This window comes from Rana temporaria, chromosome 2 (genome assembly GCF_905171775.1).
Source record: "Rana temporaria chromosome 2, aRanTem1.1, whole genome shotgun sequence".
Lineage (NCBI taxonomy): Eukaryota > Metazoa > Chordata > Amphibia > Anura > Ranidae > Rana > Rana temporaria.
Window position 1 is genome coordinate 74809013 of NC_053490.1, and position 23096 is coordinate 74832108.

General features: G+C 43.4%; 2 protein-coding genes across 2 annotated transcripts in view; one reads left to right on the plus strand and one right to left on the minus strand.

Annotated features, from left to right (window-relative positions):
* SERTM1 (serine rich and transmembrane domain containing 1) overlaps window positions 1-23096 on the minus strand; it is an 83663-nt gene that overhangs the window by 53467 nt on the left and 7100 nt on the right. The gene's annotated exons all lie outside the window — the stretch shown is intronic.
* LOC120929141 (spermatogenesis-associated protein 17-like) lies at window positions 6719-7396 on the plus strand. Its single transcript, XM_040340394.1, has one exon. It carries the CDS (start codon window positions 6719-6721, stop codon window positions 7382-7384), a length of 666 nt encoding a protein of 221 aa, XP_040196328.1. The 3' UTR covers window positions 7385-7396.

Below are 23096 nucleotides of genomic sequence, written 5' to 3' on the forward strand. Positions count from 1 at the left end.
CCGATCGCTGTATAAACGACAATGGTCCCAAAATAGTGTCAAAAGTGTCCCATGTATCCGCCGCAATATCGCAGTCAAGATAAAAATCGTGAATTGCCGCCATTACTAGTAAAAAAATAATTATAATAAAAATGCCATAAAACTATCCCCTATTTTGTAGAAGCTATCACTTTTGCGCAAACTAATCAATATACGCTTATTGCGATTTTTTTTTTCTTTTACCAAAAATATGTAGAAGAATACGTGTCGGCCTAAACTGAGGAAAAACATTTTTTTATATATATTTTTTGTGGATATTATAGCAAAAAAAAAAATAGCTTTTTTTTCAAAATTGACGCTCTTTTTTTTGTTTATAGCGCAAAAAAAAAAAAAAAACAGAGGGGATCAAATACCACCAAAAAAAAGCTCTATTTGTGGGAAGAAAAGGTCAATTTTGTTTGGGTGCATTGTCGCATGACCGCGCAATTGTCAGTTAAAGCGACACAGTGCCGAATCGCAAAAAATGGCCTGGACATTGGGCAGCAAATTCTTCCGGAGCTGAAGTGGTTAAAGTATTTAAATCACAAAATAATTGTGCATAAAAAGGGGCCTTGACGTTGAAAAACCAGACATTTAAACAAATACATTATTGCAGGGTTTTCCTAGCTTTCAGTTCATGCTGAATTTTCTAACCATCCGATAATATCTATTTTATGTAGAAATGTGTAAATGCCTGTGGATCTGCCAAGATTTTTGAACAGCTGCACTATGAATCTATATTCTATAATCTTTACTTTTGATTGAAATACATTACATGAAGGAGGTGACACTGGGATTATCAGTAGTTTGTAACTTGTATATTTCTATTTCACTGTTTCGGATATTAAAGAATTGCCATGTAGGTTACTGGAAAATGTCTCAGACATTCAGAGCATCCTTCATAGAAACTGCTGTAATGAATTGCTGACTGCAAGACCTTGATGTTCGTCAACAGCTGCCCATAAAGCTTCTGCGTTCCATGGCCTGTAATCACTGTGATTGGAATGTTTGGCTCCTCACTGTACTGTGTCAGACTTCAAATTCTTGAGAACATTGAATTGGGAACTGAGACTAGATCCCAGGGGAGCCTGCCTCCGCTGATACAGGTTAGAGTGTCTTGCCTGAAGTGGTTTTCTGCTTTTTTCTGTTACCGGATATTGATGGTGCTTTGTCATCTGTTCCTGCAGCCCAGACCTAAGGCCTTGTACACACGAGAGGATATCCGCTGGAAACGGTCCGCCGGACCTTTTCCAGCGGATAAATCCTCTGGCGGATTTGGATCTGATGGCTGTACACACCATCAGATCGAAATCCCAGCGGAATACATCCGCGGTGACGTGGCCTCGCCGTCGCCACGACGATGACGTGGCGATGTGCGCGACCCTGAAGGTAAATACTTCCACGCATGCGTCGAATCATTACGACGCATGCGAGGGATGGGAGCGGACGGACTGATCCGGTGAGTCTGTACAGACGACCGGATCAGTCCGCTGGACTGGATTCAAGCGGATAGATTTCTTAGCATGCTGAGAGATTTTTATCCGCTGGGAATCCGTCGGCTGGATTTTTATCCGCTGGGAAATGTCCGCTCGGACGTACACACGACGGGATCTATCTGCTGGAACTGATCCGCGGATCAATCCCAGTGGATAGATCCGGTCGTGTGTACGGGGCCTAATGATATTTGACAATTCTGCACAAACTTCTAGGCTGGGCCTCCTCTTACGAATTAAAGGAAGGCCATTTTTATAAAGTGATGTGGGATGGAGGCAGTGCAAAAATCCCACACCCTAACCCAGGCATGTCCAAGTTCCGGCCCACAGGCCAATTGCGGCCCATGTTCCGGTTTAATATTCCCCGGGAATTTTTGGAAAATCTATCTCTTACGGCCCCCAGCCCTTTGGATCTCTGGATCTCTCAACGCCGATGCTACGGGACTGCATGTCCTAAATCGGCTTTCTCGCGATCTCTCGGACACCGAGCAACTGGACGTCCTTAGTCGGCGTTCTCACACTCGGACATCACGGGATTTGGTGCGTTCCTTCTCCTTGCGCTGTGTCTTCACCACACACAACCACAAAGGCAAGATAATTCTTGTTGGGCAGTGTATTAGTGTATCGGACGAACACGCTTAGACCAAAACCTCTGGCACTGCGCTCACATGATCCCTTCCCCTTCTGGTCAATTTCTAAAATGGCTACTGTAGATAAGAGAAGGAAAGTTGACAGTGAGGGCCGCCTCTTCCAGGACAAGGGGCCAGATTCACAAAAGAGATACGACGGCGTATCTCCTGATACGCCGTCGTATCTCTGTGATCCGCCCGTCGTAACTATGCGGCTGATTCATAGAATCAGTTACGCATAGATAGCCCTAAGATCCGACAGGTGTAATTGACTTACACTGTCGGATCTTAGGATGCAATTCTAGGCCGGCCACTAGGTGGCGATTCCATTGCGGTCGGCGTAGAATATGCAAATGACTAGTTACGGCGATTCACGAACGTACGCTTTACCCGTCGCTCTAAATTTACGTTGTTTCTGTTGAGATACGCCGTGTAAAACTAAGGCTGCCCTATAGGTGGTGTAACCCATGTTAAGTATGGCCGTCGTTCCCGCGTCGAAATTTTAAATTTCACGTCGTTTGCGTAAGTCGTCCGTGAATGGCGCTGGACGCCATTTACGTTAACGTCGAAACCAATGATGTCCTTGCGACGTCATTTAGCGCAATGCACGTCGGGTAATTTGACAGACGGAGCATGCGCAGTATGTTCGGCGCGGGAACGCGCCTAATTTAAATGGTGCCCGCCCCATTTGAATTAGGCGGGCTTGCGCCGAGCGGATTTACGTTACACCGCCGCAAGTTTACAGGTAAGAGCTTTGTGAATCAGGCACTTACGCTGTAAACCTGCGGCGGTGTAACGTAAATGAGATACGTTACGCCGCCGCAGCGTAACGTAATTGTACCTGAATCTAGCCCAATGTTCCTGACATATATTTCAGCTTCCTGGATTTTTTTTTTCATCTTGCCTTCAGATATGAAAGGCAGAGTGATTTAACACCCGTTTAGATTTGTCAAATGAAAAGTATGCCATTTGCAATAAACTTTGCATAAAATAGGTCATTTGCATTACATTTTAATGGTTCAAAGAATGTCAAGCAAAATGGTCGGCCCTCGTGCATGTTCACTTCATCAAATCTGGCCTTCTTTGAAAAAAAATTCCCTAACCATATACAAGCAATCCTATCCTAGCTACATAAAAAAGTCCTGTTCTACTAAGAAAGAGAAATTGTAAAGTTGTTTTATTTTCTTTCCACAGGAGAATCAGTCATTGTATATAAATGAATTCGCCACTAAGACTGCCCATATACGTTAGATACTTACCAGCTGAATGTGCGTGGCTAATCCCAATTTTTATTCAGCGGTCTCAAGATCATAATGGGAAGTTTGCTTTGTCTGTCTGTTACCACTTCTGTCTGTCTGTCTGTTACCACTTCTGTCTGTCTGTCTGTTACCACTTCTGTCTGACTAGCAGCTTCGCCCTGTTTCATTATACCTACAGCATTCACATGTAAATCATACGACTGCTCACTCATATGCAAATCTGAATGTTATCTATTCATATGCAAATCCGTGATTTGTCCCATGCTAATCCTTCCATAATACAAGGCAATGCAGCACATTAGTCTGTGCATGTGTGTTTCAGCTACGGGACAGTGCCTCTTTAGAACCCATTCACATGTGCCCAATCACGTCAACATGCTTTTTCACACATAGCCCCATGCACAACAAATGTGCCAAAAGAAGCTCATGGAACTTTTTGATCATTTGCTGAGCATGTTTGGGGCGCCATTAACAACTAAAAGCCACATGTGCAATGTTTTTTATGTGTTCCGGGAATGTGCACAGATGTGAATGCAGTGCGAAGACAAGCCTTATACCGTGTACACACGATTGTAAATTCCGACAAGAAGACCGTGGATTTTTTTTCGACGGAATGTTGGCTCAAACTTGTGTTGCATACACACAGTCACACGTCAAGAATGCGGTGACATACACCACTACAACGAGCCGAGAAAAATAAAGTTCAATGATTCCAAGCATGCATCAAATTGATTTCGAGCACGCATGTTTTTTTGCGCGTCGGAATTGCATACAGACGATTGGAATTTCCGACAAGAACTTTTCTTATTGGAAAAATTGAGAACCAGCTCTTAAATTTTTGCTGTCTGACATTTCGACGGAAAAAGTCAGATGGAGTCTACAGACGGTTGGAATTTCCGACCAAAAGCTCACATCAAACTTTTCCGACCGTGTGTACGCGGCATTAGCCTAGTCTAATGCTGGAGTAGTGCTGAGAAGAGAATACCCCCCCCCCTTAACCCACAACCCCCCCTTTTTATTTGTTTATTTCTCCCTCTCTCTTCTATTCTGTTTTTCCTACTAAATATACAATAGGTAAATAACTTACTAGTATAGGCCCCATGCACACGAGATGCAGATGCAAACTCATCTAAACACACGTTTTCAAACGCAAAAAACGGCGTTTAAAACACCCGTTTTTGCTGCGAATTGCGCTGCGTTTTAACGGGTTTTACCGCGTTTGCGTTTATAAGCGTTTAGTTGAGAAACATCATAAGACCCTCCCTAAGCTCAAAAAACAGTATTATTTAACCATTTCAGCCACAAGTTGTGGATTGTCCACTTGCCACGTCACCTGGCCATGTCACCTGCCACAAGTTGTGGATTGTCCACAATGCAATGCAAGCAATTGCATTTTTTTTATGTTTTTTTTATGTTTTTTTATCATTTACCATCATTTTTGAGATTTCTAATGTAAAAAAATAGGTCACCTTTAAAAACGGCTATAAACGCAAATCGTTTTGCCGCGTTTTTGCGTCTGTGCAACTGCCGAAAAACGCAGAAAAACATGATCGTGTGCATGGACACATAGGATAACATTGAATGTGTTCAGGGGCAGTTGAAAAAACTGTCCAAATGCCTCCGAACACGTGTTTACCAGCGTCTCGTGTGCATGGGGCCTTACAGTTATACCAACTTGTGTTCCTAGTCGGGTTCTCTTTCTTTTTATTTTTGCAATTAAGTTTTACCTTTTAAATGACTAAGTACGTAAGCAAGACTTGGCTAAAAAGGTATTGTAATCTTATGGCTACATGACCTACTGTTACGGCAAGCATTTATAGTAATGGGGTTCCCCCACTATGGTTTTATATCTTTGATCTTCTTGCCACCGTTTTATTACATGCTGGATAAGCTTTGTCTCCATTTATCGTTTCTGTATTTGTAACGTGCTGTGATCATGGATGTTGCTCTGACTGTATGATATCATAGGATGCACCTCTGTGTTTGGTATCATTATTCCTATTTTGTAAGTCTTTCTGTCTTGCTGAAGTACGCAATAAGAATGTAAATTAAAAAAAAGAGTTGAGTGGTCTATTACTCCATTTTGTTTCAGCAACTTTGGGGCATATTATCTTCCACTGACTAGCAAGAAAGGGGCCCATTTTACTGATCACTGCACTCTTTACAGAATGCTGCATCTTACATAGTCCTGACCCCTGCTTTGCCTTCACTATGTTGTACATAATACTTCTGACCCCAGCACTGCATTCTATATTATGTACATTACACTTGTGATCCATGCACTGCCATACACTATGTTGCATATTATACTTCTGACCCCTGCAATTTATAGGTTGTGTTGTTCATTATAATACTGACCCCTGGACTGTATACACTATGTTGTACCTTAAAATCCCGACCCCTGGACTGTATACACTATGTCGTACCTTATACTCCTGGCCCCTACACTATATACATTATGTTATGCATTAAAGTAAGCCAGTACTAACTAATTTTAGCCACCTACAAAAACCTTCACCCAATCAGCAGCCACAACAGGTGTTGTGGTACCGACCAGAAAGGTCAATGTCAAATGATGGTTTCAAAATATTTGATGCCAAATATATTTGCAGTGTAATTGATCACTGTAGCCTCTGCAAAAGCTGTTGCCTCACTTTAAAAAGACTGTACAAGCTAAAAGTTGTAGCTAGCTTAGCTAGTTAGAGATGCACAAATAACTGCACTATTAAAGCAATGCCTTCTTGGCCGTATTTTTGTCCTTAAAGCGGGGGTTCACCCTAAAAAATTTTTTTGAAGCCTGTCAATCAATTAGGAACGCCCAGTCCCGCAAAAGACATACCCGGAAGCGGCGGTGAAAATACGGTATGTACGGGGATAAAAAAAAAAAAAATTTAATGTTAAAAATGTTTTTTTGGGTGAACCCCCGCTTTAAGGATAGTTCACCTTTACAAAAAACCTGCCTAGGCAGGTAAGTGTGTTTGTAGTTTAAAACAAACTGTGCAGCTCTGACTAAAGATGAATAAACCAACTCTATCCCATAGTTTGTAGACACAATACCTCTTGTGCAAAACAATCAATATACGCTAATTGTCAATTTTTTGACCAAAAATATGCTGCAGAATACAAATTGGCCTAAATCGATGAAGAAATTCGATTTTTTCATATTTTTATTGTATATGTTTTATAGCAGAAAGTAAAAAATATTGTTTTTTTTTCAAAATTGATGCTCTTTTTTTGTTTATAGCGCAAAAAAATTAAAACCGCAGAGGTGATCAAATACCACCAACAGAAAGCTCTATTTTTAAAGCTCTACACTTCCATGAGAGGGAAGGAAAAAATGAAGAGAGATCTGGAAAAGGAAGAACGCAGGAAGAACCATGAAGCCAGGAAGATGCATTACCTCCTCAGTACAGAGCAGGTGGCGGGTGTATTTAACTCACCGTATAGGCAGTATCCTGACGAGATGGAGTTTCGGCTACAGAGAGCCAGACCACTGAGCCATCAAGACCTTCCAAAGAAGAGTAATTACAATGACAGCTTTGTTGATTGGTTGGACTGTAGGCATCTATTTTCCTTTTCAACAACATCACCCCTTCCTCCTATAAACAAGAAGCCACAGGGGCCATTCCGTGATGTTGGTCAAGTACTACAGCAGCGTTACAGGCCACTGGAGCCTACCCTGAGAGTGGCCACATTATTCACTTCCGTGAAAAGAGCAAGAGAGGAAATTAAACGGCAGGAGTGGGCAAAGGGCTTTCAGCATGACATATTTGCTCCATTGGCCAGTTTTCAAAAATATATACCCTATGAACCATTAATTCACACATCCACTGAATACAAGCGGATCCCATATGGCAGTCAACGTTTTCGTGATGAGGATCCAAACACATGGGTAACAAAAAAGGACTTCCAAGCCACTTTCACGTCTGTCCTACTTTTTGATAAATATGGACGCATGTATTCCAAGGCAGGGCAAGCGGTCTAACTTCTCTTCTACACAAGAAAACAGGAGGAAAGGGTTATATACCATTCAGTTTTTTTTACCATGAATGTATTATAAAGATACAAAAATTTAAGTTAAAAAGAAAGCTCTATTTTTGGGAAAAAAAGGACATCAATTTTGTTTTGGTACAACCGTACAACATTGCACTACCGCACAATTGGCAGTTAAATTAATGCAGTGCTGTATTGCAAAAAAATGCCTGGTCATTAAGGGGGTAAGTCCTTCCGGGGGTATATACAGTATTTTCAAATTAGAATGTACAGCAGATTTACAATATATCTCTTGTAGAACCCACTCCTAATTAAAGTACATTACAATAGCTTGATGAACAGAAGGTGTGGCACTATTGGTCATCTAGTGTTAATATAACACACCAATTATGTCAAATCTTTGCTGTACTACTTAAATAAATAAATTCCACCGTGACCAAATACTAATGTATTAGTGACAATACTATTTGTGCTGCTACTTAATACATAAAGCATATAAAAGAAGGTGAAGTAATCATCAGTGACACACTAACAATAATCCACGGTAGTGTAAAAACATCTTTAAAAATGTAAAGTAAATGTCCATACAAGTGTCACACACACACAGTTGAATTTTACGCAGACAAAGCCTCAGATTTTTGTCCGAAGGGCGTTGGCCAAAAACTTGCCTTGCATACAAACGGCACACAATTGTCAGCTAACAAACACAAACATAGTTACGTACTACATGGTTTTTCAGCTCTTTAGCGCCACCCTTTGGGCACCTTCTGCTAATGTTGTGTTTGGTGAGCATTACTTCTCAGCATACGTGTTTGTACTTTGGACTTTTGTCTGACGGATTTGTGTACACACGCTTGGAAAATCCGACAACAGACCATTGTTCGCAAAAATTTTTAAAGCCTGGCATCCAACATTTGTCTCCGGAAAATCCGACAATTGTCTGATGGAGTGTACAAATGATCAGAAAAGCCTATTGTGTGTACAAGGCTTAAGAAGTGGGGGGAGAAGCACAGCGGTGGAATATTTGTACACAGCAATCAAGAGATTACAGAAGTTATATATATATATATATATATATATATATACACACACACTAAATGTATTCACTCTTGAGAAGAGGAGATTAAGGGGAGATATAATCAACATGTACAAATATATAAGGGGTCCACATAGTGAACTTGGTATTGAGTTATTCACTTTACGGTCAACGCTAAGGACAAGGGTGCACTCTTTGGCCCGGATTCACAGAGATTGGGTGCACATTACGCCACCGCCGTATTTTCCTCATTTGCATATTTGAATTGCTGATCAATGGGAGCGCCACCATGCGTCCAGCCTAAATATGCGCCCACGCTACATCGGCGTAGACAAGTTACGTCGGCTAAATGAAGCCTATTTTTAGGTGTATCTTAGTTTGTGGGTCCGGCGCACAGATACGACGGCACATATTTGCACTTACACGGCGTATCTTGAGATACGTCGGCACAAGTGCTTTGTGAATCCGGGCCAATATGTCTAGAGAAAAAGAGATTTCACCTCCAAATAGGGAAAGGTTTCTTCACAGTAAGAGCTGTGAAAATGTGGAATAGACTCCCTCCAGAGGTGGTTCTGGCCAGCTCAGTAGATTGCTTTTAGAAAGGCCTGGATACATTCCTAGATGTACATAATATACAGTAACTGGGTACTAACATTTATAGGTAAAGTTGATCCAGGGAATATCCGATTGCCTCATGGGGGATCAGGAAGGATTTTTTTTCCCTGCTGTAGCAAATTGGATCATGCTTTTCAGTTTTTTTTTTGCCTTCCTCTGGATCAACTGTGGGTATAGAATTGGGAATATGTGATTGTACGATATTATTATTTTATTTCTTATGGTTGAACTTGATGGACTTTTTTCAACCTGACTAACTATGTAACTACTGTATGTAACTATATGAACTTTTATTTTGATTTCTATTTATTTTGATTCATGGAAATTTAATGTTTAGATTTTTCAGGGTGTTGAGATTTATTTATTTAAATAGTCATGTGAGTGCCGGTTCACACAGGGGAAACCCAACTCATAACGCAACTTTACAAGGTGATTTTAGGGTGACTTTGAGCAACTTACAACTTGACTTAAGGTTGCCTCCAGGACAGGCGACTTTGGCTGTGGCCAATCACAGAATAATCAGCTCTGTGGGAGGGAGGGGTTTGCCTGGGTAAACTATTTTCTTTTCCTGTAAAGTTGCTTCAGTTAAGATAGAGATCCGACTTCCAACTTCCATTGAAATCTATGGGTACAAGTTGCCTAGAAGTCACCTTGAAGTAGTACAGGAACCTTTTCTGAAGTTGGAGCAACTTCAGTAGTGTACATTACTGTAAGACGGCTCTCATTCACTTCAATGGAATTTCTTATGTCCAACAACTTGGGGCAACTTGAGGTCTGACAAGTCGGATCCCAAGTCGCTGTAGTGTGAACCGGCACCGAGAGTCGGTAGCGCTGCACTATTTACACAATAAATATTTTTGATGGTGAAGTGATACACTCAGGCCCCGTACACACGTCTGAGAAACTCGACAGGCAAAACACATCGTTTTGCTCGTCGAGTTCCTTGTGAAGCCGCAGAGGATTTTTTTCCCACAAATAGAGCTTTCTTTTGGTGGAATTTGATCACCTCTGCAGTTCTTATTTTTTGCGCTATAAACAAAAAAACAGCGTCAATTTTGAAAAAATATATATTTTTTACTTTTTGCTACAATAAATATCCACAAAAAATATATAAAAAAACAATTTTTTTTCTAAGTTTAGGTTGGAAAATAGAGAAAAGAAACTGCGCTAAAAGACACTTGAATATTATTAATAACTGCAGAACCGTATAGCAGCTATTCATTGGGAGCTGCGATTTTCATGTAAACAAAAATTACAAGAGCAAGAATATAGAAGAAAAATAAATCGCGCTAACCCCCTGATCATTCAAATTAGAATTAAACCAAAATAACTAATAAGATCACCAAAAATGAATTAATAGATAACCCTTACATAAATCCATAAACTTAAAAAATGAATAAAAAAAACAAAAAAACATTCAAAGTGTTGATACGTGAAACCAAAATAAGTTAATGTTCATAAAATTACTAGTGCATATGAGCTCAAATTAATAAACTGAACACCAGTGCTCTGTGAAGGAAGTCCATATATTGTGAGATATCGTATCCAAAAAGCAATCGTGTTAAATTCACCACCAATCAGCAGAAATTACTGCTTACCGCAGCTTGCCACAATCCCCCATGACAGAGGATCAATGTATGCCTGTAATCGGTCAGCTCTCTCCAAGAATCAGCAAACGCAAATACGATCTTTGAACAGTGGCTCTCAACCAATGGACCGTCCACAGGTGCACGCGATCTGTAATGAGTGGAGACCAAAGGCCGACAACACCAGACAAGCTCAGTTCTCAGGCCTGCAAGAGATTGGAAAGTCTGAACAGCTAGACCTTTGATCAGTGTCGGGGTCACAATCCAAGGTTGATGCAGGAGGAGCATTTCGTAGTCAGGGTCATAAGCCAAAGTAGTTTCCAACAGCAATAGAAGCAGTTCCACTAGTAGGCAGGAACAGAACAGCAGGCTGTTCTGACTCTGAGGAAGAGGGTCCGCCATTGTAACGCGTAAGCCGTAGCTGTATTGTATGTCGTCTGGACTCTCCGGCTGTCTGGTTCCAGTAGGAGGCCCTCTGGAGGCATCAATCCTATTGGTGGAGTGGTGTATATGCTTGCATTTTAACTTGTGTTGTGAGTATTTATGATCTTTGTACAATTTTAATTAAACCTTGCCATTGGTAATGCACAAGGCCTGTGCGCCCTTCCTTTTTACATTTTGACCTCAAGAATACCAATTGCTCTGAGGAGGGCTGCAAGATCTCTGGTTATTCCCTATTCCAACGGAAGGCTCTGGTTGTGGCACTAAGTGATTGAGCTCCCAAGCGCAGGAGACTGTCTGTGTACCTTAATCCAGTATCCCAGCCAAATCATTTTACCATTTCCTTGTACAGTTTCCAGTCTTACTAGTCTTTTCCATTTAAAAATCTTGGGGCAGATCCACAAAGAGAGTACGCCGGCGTATCTACTGATACGCCTGCGTACTTTCAAATTATATATACATATTCGCCAGCACACCAGGGATCATTTAAAAAAAAAAAAAAAAAAAACGTCCAAAAATTTAATGCATATCTATTGATCCAAAAAAGCAACGTTTCGAGGCCACGCAGGACCTCTTCGTCAGGCAAAAGATGATCATCTTTTGCCTGACGAAGAGGTCCTGCGTGGCCTCGAAACGTTGCTTTTTTGGATCAATAGATATGCATTAAATTTTTGGATGTTTTTTTTTTTTTTTTTTCAAATGATCCCTGGTGTGCTGGCGAATATGTATATATGATTTGCTTTCCGGTTCCCAGCCGGTGATCGTTTCAGCACCCTTTTACTTATTGGCCATTTCTCCGGAAGGTGTGCAATCGGAATATTTTTGAGAGTACTTTCAAATTACCCGTGTCGTATCTTTGGTTTGAATCCTCAAACCAAGATACGACGGCATCTGGGTTAGATCCGACAGGCGTATGGCTTCGTACGCCTTCGGATCTTAGATGCAATACTTCAGCGTCCGCTGGGTGGAGTTCTCGTCGTTTTCCGCGTCGGGTATGCAAATTAGCTATTTCCGATGATTCACGAAGGGACGGTGCATGCGCAGTTCATTCGGTGCGGGGACGCGCTTCATTTAAATGAAACACGCCCCCTACTCGCTGATTTGAATTAGGCGCCCTTACGCCGCGAGAGATAGACTACGCCGCCGTAACTTACGGCGTGAATTCTTTGTGGATTCGAATTTTAAACAAGTAAGGTACAGCGGCGTAGCGTATCTCCCATACGCTGCGCCGGTGCAGATCTCTGTGGATCTGCCCCTCGAGTCTAGATTCTGTAGTTAGTGAGCAAAGGAGTATACAAATAAACCAATAGAAAACAAAGTGACAGTTTTATGAATGGAAATAATTGCATCTTGTTATATAACTTTTCCACCATTACATAACATATAAAGGAAGGATAATCCAAGTCACAGCTGTCTTTATACCAAGCTCAGTTACCAAACTGTACCTCCAACATTGAAATGTGCTATTCCCTGCAGTAACTCATTGGAGGGCATTGTATAAGACTAATGCAGGCTGATAAGTGGGTGGTTGCTTTGGCTCAGAAAAAAAAGCACAACTTGCTAATTATTTACCCAGCAAAATGCTAAAATGTCTCATCAAAAGGCTTCAATTCAGAAAAATATACACTAAAGAGAGAATTTGCCTAGCAGCACAGAATTGGCTTCCAACCTGCGCTAGTTTAATAAATGTCCCCTAATATATATTTTATGCACACAGATCCTGTGGGAAAATTAGCATGGATCTGTCAAGATTTGACAACTGCTGCTATGTGAACGTTTAGTTTTTCACCAATTCATGCTCTTCCTTTTTTTATTTAAATATCACAAGGGCAAGCTACATTTTTCTTTACATACATTTTATGAATTAGATGTCACTGGGATTGTCCATAAGGCACACGTGTTGTATATTCCAGTATTTGTATTACAATGTCTGAAATTGAAGGGCTTGTGTCAGGCTGATACACACATTCTAGTGCCCACAAGTCTGTTTATCTGGATTTTGCCTCTCATATGCCCTAGAACAGCCCTCAAAATTTACACTCGCCTGCTCGCATTTTGCGAGTAAATTTTGAGGGCTGGCAAGTGTGGGCTGCCTGGGAGCAGGGGGGGGCGAGCAAGGAGAGGAGAGGAGAGTTGGATTGGTGATCTGTCTATTAAAGTTTCCCGGACAAGGGGGAGGGGCTGTATATGACGTGCATGGCGGGGAACACAGCTATTGAATTGAAAGCTGTAATGTTCCCCGCGGTTTGAACAACGCGGCGGTGGTGGCGGCTCCGGCTCCTCTCCTACCCAGCACAGGTAGGCTGCAATGTGGGGGAACTCTGGCTGTAATGTGGGGGAACTCTGGCTGTAATGTGGGGGGGACTCTGGCTGCAATGTGGGGGGACTCTGGCTGCAGTGTGGGGGGACTCTGGCTGCAATGTGGGGGAACTCTGGCTGCAATGTGGGGGAACTCTGGCTGTAATGTGGGGGAACTCTGGATGCAATTGTGGGGGAACTCTGGCTGCAATTGTGGGGGAACTCTGGCTGCAATGTGGGGGAACTCTGGCTGCAAAATGGGGACTCTGGCTGCAATTGTGGGGGAACTCTGGCTGTAATTGTGGGGGAACTCTGGCTGCAATGTGGGGGAACTCTGGCTGCAATGTGGGGGAACTCTGGCTGCAATGTGGGGGACTCTGGCTGCAAAATGGGGGACTCTGGCTGCAAAGTGGGGACATTCTGCTGCATTGGGGACATTTTGCTGCACTGGGGACACATGCTGCATTGGTAGACATGGGCAGGCTGCATTTTTGGGCACGGATAAAGTTGTTAATTCTGCGAAAAACATTTAAGTGTCATTTCATGAGATTTATGAGGGCGTGTCTAGGGGTGGGATTAGAGGGCGGGACATGGTAGGAGTTGGGCGGGGCAACTGGTGGCGAGTACGCCTTGAGGCCTGGCTAGTAGCTCAGAACTTGAAATTTTAAGCCCTGCCCTAGAGCACAATGCGTCAAACACAAGGCCTGGGGGCCAAATGCGGCCCTCTAGGCCATTTCATGTGGGCCTCTCCTGCAGCTGAGGAAACCCCCTCATTGTTGTCCTTACCTTGACTCAGCAGTCGGCGGCTGAGAGAAGGACAGAACTTCTTGACCAGATCCTGCAATCCTCCATGAAGCCACGGGGAGGCTTGTATCTGCCCTCCCCCTTCCCATCTTAGCAGTTGGTAGCAGAGAGGAAGACAGAACTCCTCCTACAGAACCTGAGCCTCCCTGTGCAGCCGCAGCACCGCCAACTCTCCACCTTCCCTGGTCTCAGCAATCAGCAGACTCCAGCCCTCCTCTGGTCCTCCTCCAGACTCCACACTTTCTTCTTTTCAGCTCTCTCCTAGCTTCTTCCCTGCATCAGAACAAAGTAAGGTGGTGCACTGAGATATAAGGGAGCATGAGGGAATCTAGACTTCTGATTGCAGGGGAGGTGGCTCTTGGCATGTGATGTAAGGGGGGCTCTGGACATTTAATTTTACAGATAAAAACAGGCCTTTGAGGGCAACTATAATACTGATGTGGCCCACAATGAAATTGAGCTAGACTCCCCTGCCCTGGGGCATAGGCATTCAAATAGTGTGTATTACATTTTGTTTTCCCTATCTCTGTTTGTATTTTCATGTTGTAGGCAGTGTCTTGGGCTGTGGAACTTGGCAACTCATTTCATATTCCCTATGCCTCATATTTTTTCCAGCATAACTGTTCTTTGCAGAAAACACATATTTCCATAATTTTTTATTTTGTGTGAATTTTTTTATTTGTCAGCATCTTGATAGGACATAGTAGCCTTAAAGTAGGTAGAGGGGAGACAAGGGTGGCTCTAGGGTGGGTTGAACAATTGGGAGAGAGTTAAAAAGGCATTTATGAGCCCTAAATGTTTGTGGGTTCTAACATCGTTTTTCCTGTTTGTTCTGTCAGGAGGGAACTATGACCTGCTGACAGAAACAATGGGGAGGAAAAAACAAAATGGACAGTTCTTCTCTGTAGTTCCTGATGGGAGGGGCCCCTTCCCGGGCAAATAGGCTCCTTGAAAAAGTTCCAATAAGGATCAGACCTCATCCTTTAGCATCATTGCAACAAAGGGTGGCAGGCCGGCCTGATCTTGCAGAAAATCAGGAGGAAACAAAAAACACATTTTGCTACTTCCCAGCAGTTTATGCATATGATCTCTATGCCAGCTGTAACTCCTAACAGTCTCTTAAGGCATAGAAATGGGGTCTGGCAACCTCTTCTGGCCACTCCCTTCCTCCTGATTAGAAACCTGAATGGCTGTCCTGCCTTTGAAATGAGCACCCAGTCCTTGTAAATAGCCCTCCCCAGCCACCATTCACTGAATGTGTTTAAAATGGGCCCAGGTATCGCACTCTGACACCCGCAATGGCTTGGGGACGTGCAAAAAGTTTCAGATCATGTCATCCTCCCACTCTCCCTGGGAAACCTCGACAACATCCATGATCTGGGGAGGGACATATGCATAATCCAGACTCCACTCCAAAGCTACCCTCCTCTGTACCTGCCCAGGAAAACCTGGGCAATTCCTTTTGGTCTTCCTTTCCCTGGCAGAACACATCTTGGGACCTCACAACCCACTGACGATAGGCAGGTGCTCTGGTCTGGGTGGTAGAGAGTATGTGTAGGAAGAACTGCCTGCTGCTGATCAGGACTCTTATGGCTTCTTCAGAATCCCATCACTGGCCCATCTCCATCCTCAGACTTTAATTCCAGGACCTGGGATCCTCCGGTATCCCATTCCTCTTCTGAGCTCTCACTAGCAGATGACCACTCCGCCAGTCTCTCCAGGGATCCAAACTCAACTTGTATTCTGGGGGAAACTCCAATCAATGACCCGACCACTGCTTTCCCTGTCCAGCTCACCTGAAGGCACACCTTCCTCTGACCCTGGCTCCCTCTGGACTAGGATGGCAAGGGGCTTAGAATTGTCCGGCACCTCAGGGACCTTATCTGGTTCCTGCTGGGCAGTACTCACAGTTGCCAGGTCCCTGGCCAGACCACAGGTCACAACAGTCTCTTCTCTATCTATATCCTCTTGGTTTGCGGGGATTCACCAGGCCGCGACTCCACCCCACCCCACCTTTACAGGGTGATTCCAGGCCCTCTCCAGCCTTCCGGGACTGCCGGCTGCAGACGGCAGAGTCCTGATTGCAGGTCCACAGTATAAAATTGTGGCCCCGGCTGGCTAAACTCCAACCAGGTTACGGTTCGTCACAATGGCCACACCGGGCGCAGGCAGTGACCACCGCAGTTGGGATCCGGCACTCCGGGCACAGCAGATATGCTCCATCCTGTCAATCACCCACAGGGCGAATCTCCCATGAGGCTCCAGCCAGACACTGGTGTCCACCAATGCCCGCTCCTGCTTTTCAGGAAACCAAGTCAAGGTTGGGAGTAGATCTCCACCATCCGCCATCTTGCTCCGCTGCCTCGTGGTGTCTGCTGCATGCTGCTGTAACCCCTTGTTAGAAGAACTGAAGTTAACAGACATGCTGATACTAGCAAGACTTGTCCAGGCATGTCGCTCTGGAACCTACTGTGCCCGAGCAACTAGGAACCGATGACCGCTGACTTTTCGGTTGACGGTAGCAAAAATAATGTTTGTTGCCAATGTCTCACTGAAGGGTACTATCTCAACATAGTCCCGCCCACAGGCACCCCAGGTAACAGCAGACATTTCCAGGAACACTTTACTGAACAGTACAGGAGTTTGGAGCAAAAGTTCAGGATGCCCAGTATTTGCAGATCCCTGGGCATATTTGTAATCCATGGGCGCGATCGCCCACTGTTGTTGCCGCGGGTGACAGCACATGGTGAAAAGTCACTGAATTGCAGAATTAGTATAAATGTCCGCCCCAGCACTGGTTGGGGCAACTGAGTAAGCAGGCAGCAGGTTGCTATGGGCAACAGCACTTATTATTACAGTTCTGAATAGTAGGCAGAGCACACAAGTCCTTCCCCCATGTTCAATGCCTCAATAATGGTGGAACAAAGCACAGTTCCCCGACTCGCTCAACTTTAGTTGCTAGGGGCAACGACCGTCAGGTTACTCGTGAACAGGTGGTCCCTGAATGAGCTCCCAAATGTCACCCTGCCCAGCCTGGCATTCACTTCCCAGACACTCCAAGACAATGAACAGTCTGCTGGCTTTGTTTTTGTTGTTTTGTTGAGGGAATTTAACTTGGATGGGGTGTGGGAAATATGGGATGCCCAGTGAAATAATAGCAAAGTTGCTAGGGACAATGTACACTCCAGCACAACTCTTCACTTTCTATCTAGTGGTTTGCTCCGGTCCTCCTTGTTTGCGTAAGTCGTTCGCGAATACGGATGGACGGAATTTACGTACACGTCGAAACCAATGACGTCCTAGCGACGTCATTTGGAGCAATGCACGCTGGGAAATTTAGCCGGCGGCGCATGCGCAGTACGATCGGCGCGGGGACGCGCCTGATTTAAATAGTAAACTCCCCCTAGTCGCGTAATTTGAATTCCGCCGGGGGATTTACGATCCGCCGGCGCAACTTTAAAGGCAAGTGCTTTCTGAATACAGCACTTGCCTCAAAAACTTGCGCTGGCGGATTGTAAATAAGATAGAATACGCGGATCTAAAGATCCGCTGATCTATCTGAATCTACCGCAGTGTGTCCAGACACTTTAAAAGCCACCATCAGATTGACCCTGGTTTGTGCAAATTTTATGGTATAGACAAAATTTCTAGCCACTGGAGAGGAATACATATGACTAGAGCCGTCTCCCAAAATGAAACCAGGTGGCTATATAAACTTCAGAGTATGCAGCCCTATGCGTTAAATATCTAAATGGATCTAAATTGTTTTTTATCCAATGAATGATGTTTGGTATAAATTAACATCTTTTTAGATGGTTATTTCAACCACTTGCTTACTGGGCACATAAACCCCCTTCGTGCCCAGGCGAAATTTCAGCTTCCGGCACTGCGTCGCTTTAACTGACATTTGCGCGGTCGTGCGACGTGGCTCCCAAACAAAATTGATGTCCTTTTTTCCCCCACAAATAGAGCTTTATTTTGGTGGTATTTGATCACCTCTGCGGTTTTTTTTTTTTTGCGCTATAAACAAAAAAAGAGCTACAATTTAAAAAAAAAAAAAATGGATTATTTACTTGTTGCTATAATAAATATCCCAATTTTTTTTTTTTTTTTTATATTTTTTTTCTCAGTTAAGGCCGATACGTATTTTTCGACGTATTTTTGTAAAAAAAAAAAAAATCGCAATAAGCGACTGGTTTGCACAAAAGTTATAGCGCCTACAAAATAGGGGACAGAATTATGATTTTTTTTTTTTTTTTTTTTTTTTTACTAGTAATGGCGGCGATCTGCGATTTTTATTGGGACTGCGATATTGCAACGGACGTATCAGACACTTTTGACACAAATTTGGGACCATTCACATTTATACAGCGATCAGTGCTATAAAAATGCACTAATTACTGTATAAATGTGACTGGCAGTGAAGGGGTTAACACTAGGGGGTGAGGAAGGGGTTAAATGTGTATCCTGGGTGTGTTCTAACTGTGTGGGGGGGGGGGTGACTGGGGGAGGTGACCGATGCTGTGTCCCTATGTACAAGGGACACAGATCTGTCTCCTCTCCTCTGACAGCACGTGGAGCACACAGAGCTCCACGTCCCTGCTGTGTCACTGACGATCGCGTGTACCCGGCGGACATCGCAGCCGCCAGGTACACGCATCGGCTTCCCAGCGATGCGCCGGGACAGTGTTTACCCGATGCGCGCCCCCCAGAGGCGCGCGCGGGTAATGCACTTTAAATGACGTCCAAAGACGTCCAGTTGGCACCTGAGAGCCGCACTGTTGACGTCTTTTGTCAATAGCGCGGGTCTCAAGTGGTTAATATATTTTACATTTTTGAGTGTGGACTTATTATCAACATTTATATATATATATATATATATATATATATATATATATATATGGGGCCAGATTCTCAGAAGAAGTACGCCAGCGTATCTACTGATACTCCGGCGTACTTTAAAATTTCCCGCGTCGTATCTTTAGTTTGAATTCTCAAACCAAGATACGACGGCATTTGGGTAAGATCCGACAGGCGTACGGCTTCGTACGCCTTTGGATCTTAGGATGCAATACTTCGGCGCCCGCTGGGTGGAGTTTGCGTCGTTTTCCGCGTCGGGTATGCTAATTAGCTGTTTACGGCGATCCACGAAGGTACACGCGGTCGTCGCATTCTCTTACGTCGTCTCTAGTCGGCTTTTCCCGGCGTATAGTTACGGCTGCTATTTCATGGCTTATATTTAGACTTGCCATGTTAAAGTATGGCCATCGTTCCCGCGTCGAATTTTAATTTTTTTATTTTTTTGCGTAAGTCGTCCGTGAATAGGAAAGGACGTAACGCACGTCGCCGCTCAAAAAAAATTACGTCGGTGCGACGTCATTTCGCACAAAGCACGGCGGAAAATTTCAAAACGGAGCATGCACAGTACGTTCGGCACGAGAACGCGCCTATTTTAAATGATACACGCCCCATTTGAATTAGGCGGGCTTGCGCCGGACGGATTTACGCTACGCTGCCGCAAGTTTACAGGCAAGTGCTTTGTGAATCAAGCACTTGCCCGTAAAACTTGCGGCGGTGTAACGTAAATGCAATACGTTACGCCGCCGGAATTCTACATGAATCTGGCACATGGTGTTTACATATTAGGGAGAGTGAAATGGAGAACTAATTATTCTCCATTTTCTATGTTACAATATGGAATTAATTTTGACCCATTTAAGATTTAATATGGGTTCAATTAATTATAGGAAACTTTAATATTCATATTCATTGTTGGTAAAATTATTGGGTGTATTTCTAGTATTCCTATTAGTATCCATTTAGAGGTCTCCATCTGGTGGAATAATGGGAGTACTGAGGATATTTACATATTCACATTTTTTCTTCTCTTTTTCTCTCTTGTGGGTTTATCTGTTGTTTTTTTATATGCAAATTTATGGTTTGTTTCTAATATTATTGCCCGTATAATATTAATGCCTGCCTAACTAACTATCCGTCTGCTGAGGGAATGTTTTATTAAATGTTTTTACGTGTACAATTAGGAGATTTTTACAAGGCATTTGTGTGTCTATCCGGCGGTCTGTGCAGGTCGGATCTGTGGTTGCAGTCGAGTAAGATTTACTATTGGCTCACACTAACTCTGCTTCCCTCCATCTGAGTATAAATCACGTGACTTTTTGTGACCAGGCACTCCCTACGTCACATCCGGCTTGAGCTTCCGACTGGTGGAACGCACGCCATCGAGGAAGTGGAGGAACCACAAGTACTTTTCCTTATGAGTCTGCAGCCCCAGTGCCGGGTTGGGCACCTTTTAATGTAAGCGGCCATTTGGCCTTTTTTGTTCTGTCATTTTATTATTTTATTAAATGGTTTGCACTACGGAAGTTTTGGCTTTTTTATTCCATGTTCCATCTCTGCAATGGAGGTCTTGAGCCAATACCCACATTTCCCGTTTATGGCCAAGTGTGCAGGCACGCTCCTGCTAAGCGCATGAGATCTTTTTCTAATCAAAAAGATCCATTGAGTCTGGTAAGCACCAGGGCCGATCCGCCCTATAGGCTTACTATGCAAGCCGCTTACGGCCTGCAAAGCTGCAGAGGGCCCCCCAAATTACTATAGGCCCCGCCTGGTGCGAAGTCATTTTCGGCCCCTCACCCCCTTCTGCATGGGAGAAGAGGTAAGAAGTCGGCACCCCCCCGCTTCTCACTTTAATGTAAGATATATTTTCCGACAGCAGAACAACCCCTCTCCCCGCTTCTCAACTTTAATCTTTAATGTGACTGTCGGCAGCGCCCCCGCGCTTCTCCGCTCCTCAACTTTAATGCAACATGTAATTTTCGTCAGCCCCCCCCCCTTCTCAACTTTAATTTTGCTTAGGGCCCCAGGGAGGCCAGGATCGGCACTGGTAAGCACATTCCCCTTCTGTGCACTTTGGGTGTCTTATCCTTGCATATGGTGAAGGAACAAGTCTGCACTGTCTGGACAACAATCCTTTTACAGCAAGATTTTGTTTTTTGTTGGTGGATGGATTTTGGAAATTAATCACATTATTATTATTTTTTTTTCAATTGGGACAATTTTTTATCTTTTTTGCTTTGTATATTTTTCCTTAGAAAGAGTTAAACACTTTCTTTATGGACTTATATTATGTGTGCAATACTTTTTGGTGATTTATTTTAAGATGTATTACCACTAATTGTATATCACTGGTTTATCCACTTGGGAGAATTTTATGATTTGTATTTTTCTCACTTTAGTATATTTAATATTTATGAGTGTTTCTTATAATCACTTTCTTGCGCCCTCCTTTTTCACATATCTCCCCTAGTGGCCTAAACCATCTCTACATGCTAAGGTTGATATGATGTAGAGAACCCCCAAACTCCTGTTGCTAGGAGTGACGCCTGGGGTCCCTTACTGATAATCACCTGCATGTAGTGCTGTATTAGGATATTGACCTTGAACTATAATTTTAAACGTTAAGCTCTGGTCACATGTTGTAATGCCTCAATGCTTAGTAGTTCAACGCCTTTCTTTATGTGACACAGAGATGATTTATAGATCCCCCAAACTCCTGTTGCGAGGAGTGACGCCTGGGGCCTAATACTGAGTTATCGCATAGAGAATCGCATTGAAGTCCTTGCTAACCACAGTTGTCGTTCACTCCGTTCACCAGTGCTGTTACACCTGGCTGCAACCAGTGGTTCCCTCCTGAAGACTTGCCCGGCAGTACTAGCTTCTGCTGCCCTCTATGACACCTCCTGTGCCTCCTGTTCAGATCCTTCATGCTTCCTTGAAGGGCTATGTCCTTTTACCGAGTCCCAGGCCCAAGGTCACCTCCCAGACTGGGGAGCTCCCTCAAAGGCCCCGACAGGCTAGTACTCCATCTCCAGTTCTTCCACCCGACAACTCCTGGGCTGACCCTAGGTATTTTAAGAAGGCATGCCCCTGCCAATCCTTGTCTGGGATTTGTCAGGGCTCCCTGAGACACCCAAGACGGCAACACCTCTCTTCCCCTCCTCTTCTTCTAGAATCATCTAGAAGAAAGAGGGAGGTAACAGTGAGGAGATGCTGTATGTGAGTCATAGCTGCTACTCTGAGCCACTCCCAGCCAGGCCTGCCTAAATTTACTTACACTTCCAAAAAAGAACTACTACTAGGTAGAGGGTGCTACATGAGCAAAGGAATAGAAAATCCATAGCTTTCTAATATTTGTGGGAGGTCACAGCATTGTTGAACACTGCTGTACAAGGGCTTTTTGAGACTCATTGGCCCATTCATGCTGACACCACCTGGACACATGTAAAAAGTGTGTTACATTTTTTAATGCTCTAACTATGATTCTGGTCTATAATATTGTATGCAATTACTGGACTCTGTTTTTAATATATTATTATATAAATAGCATCTGTCAGACTTGTATCCTTTTACTATTAAAATTTAAAAGAAGTATGAAACTGGCCAACAGCAGAACAATTTTAAAAAGCTAAGCTAGACCCCAATTAATTACAGACAAAGGGCTTTACTACAAGAATTAAGATACTGCAGACCAGCAGCAGACAGTTGTAATCATGGATACTAGGCCTAACTGGTGTAAGCCTAACTTTTAATTTATCTATTGGGATAGGGGTGCTGTGAATGTTAGTGACATCATTTGAGGTAGGTTAGGTGCACACTGTTCTTGCACTTAGTTTTTTTCTTTCAAATGATGCAGTGACATGCTTCAAACAAGAAGGCGGCTCTAAGAACCGATGGTCAGAAACAAATTAATGCTCCACATTAGGCAACCCAAATAAAAAATAAAAAAGCCTTATCAGAACAAAATGAAAAATGAAAACCCCAAAGCAAAAGCACACTTTCAACAAGAATACCAATATACCCCAAAAATAAGCCAAAAGAAAAATTAAATACCAATTGAAACAATA

Bases quoted from the DNA above. Each gene is read 5' to 3' on its own strand.
- LOC120929141 (XM_040340394.1), top strand. From the start codon at position 6,719: ATGAGAGGGAAGGAAAAAATGAAGAGAGATCTGGAAAAGGAAGAACGC.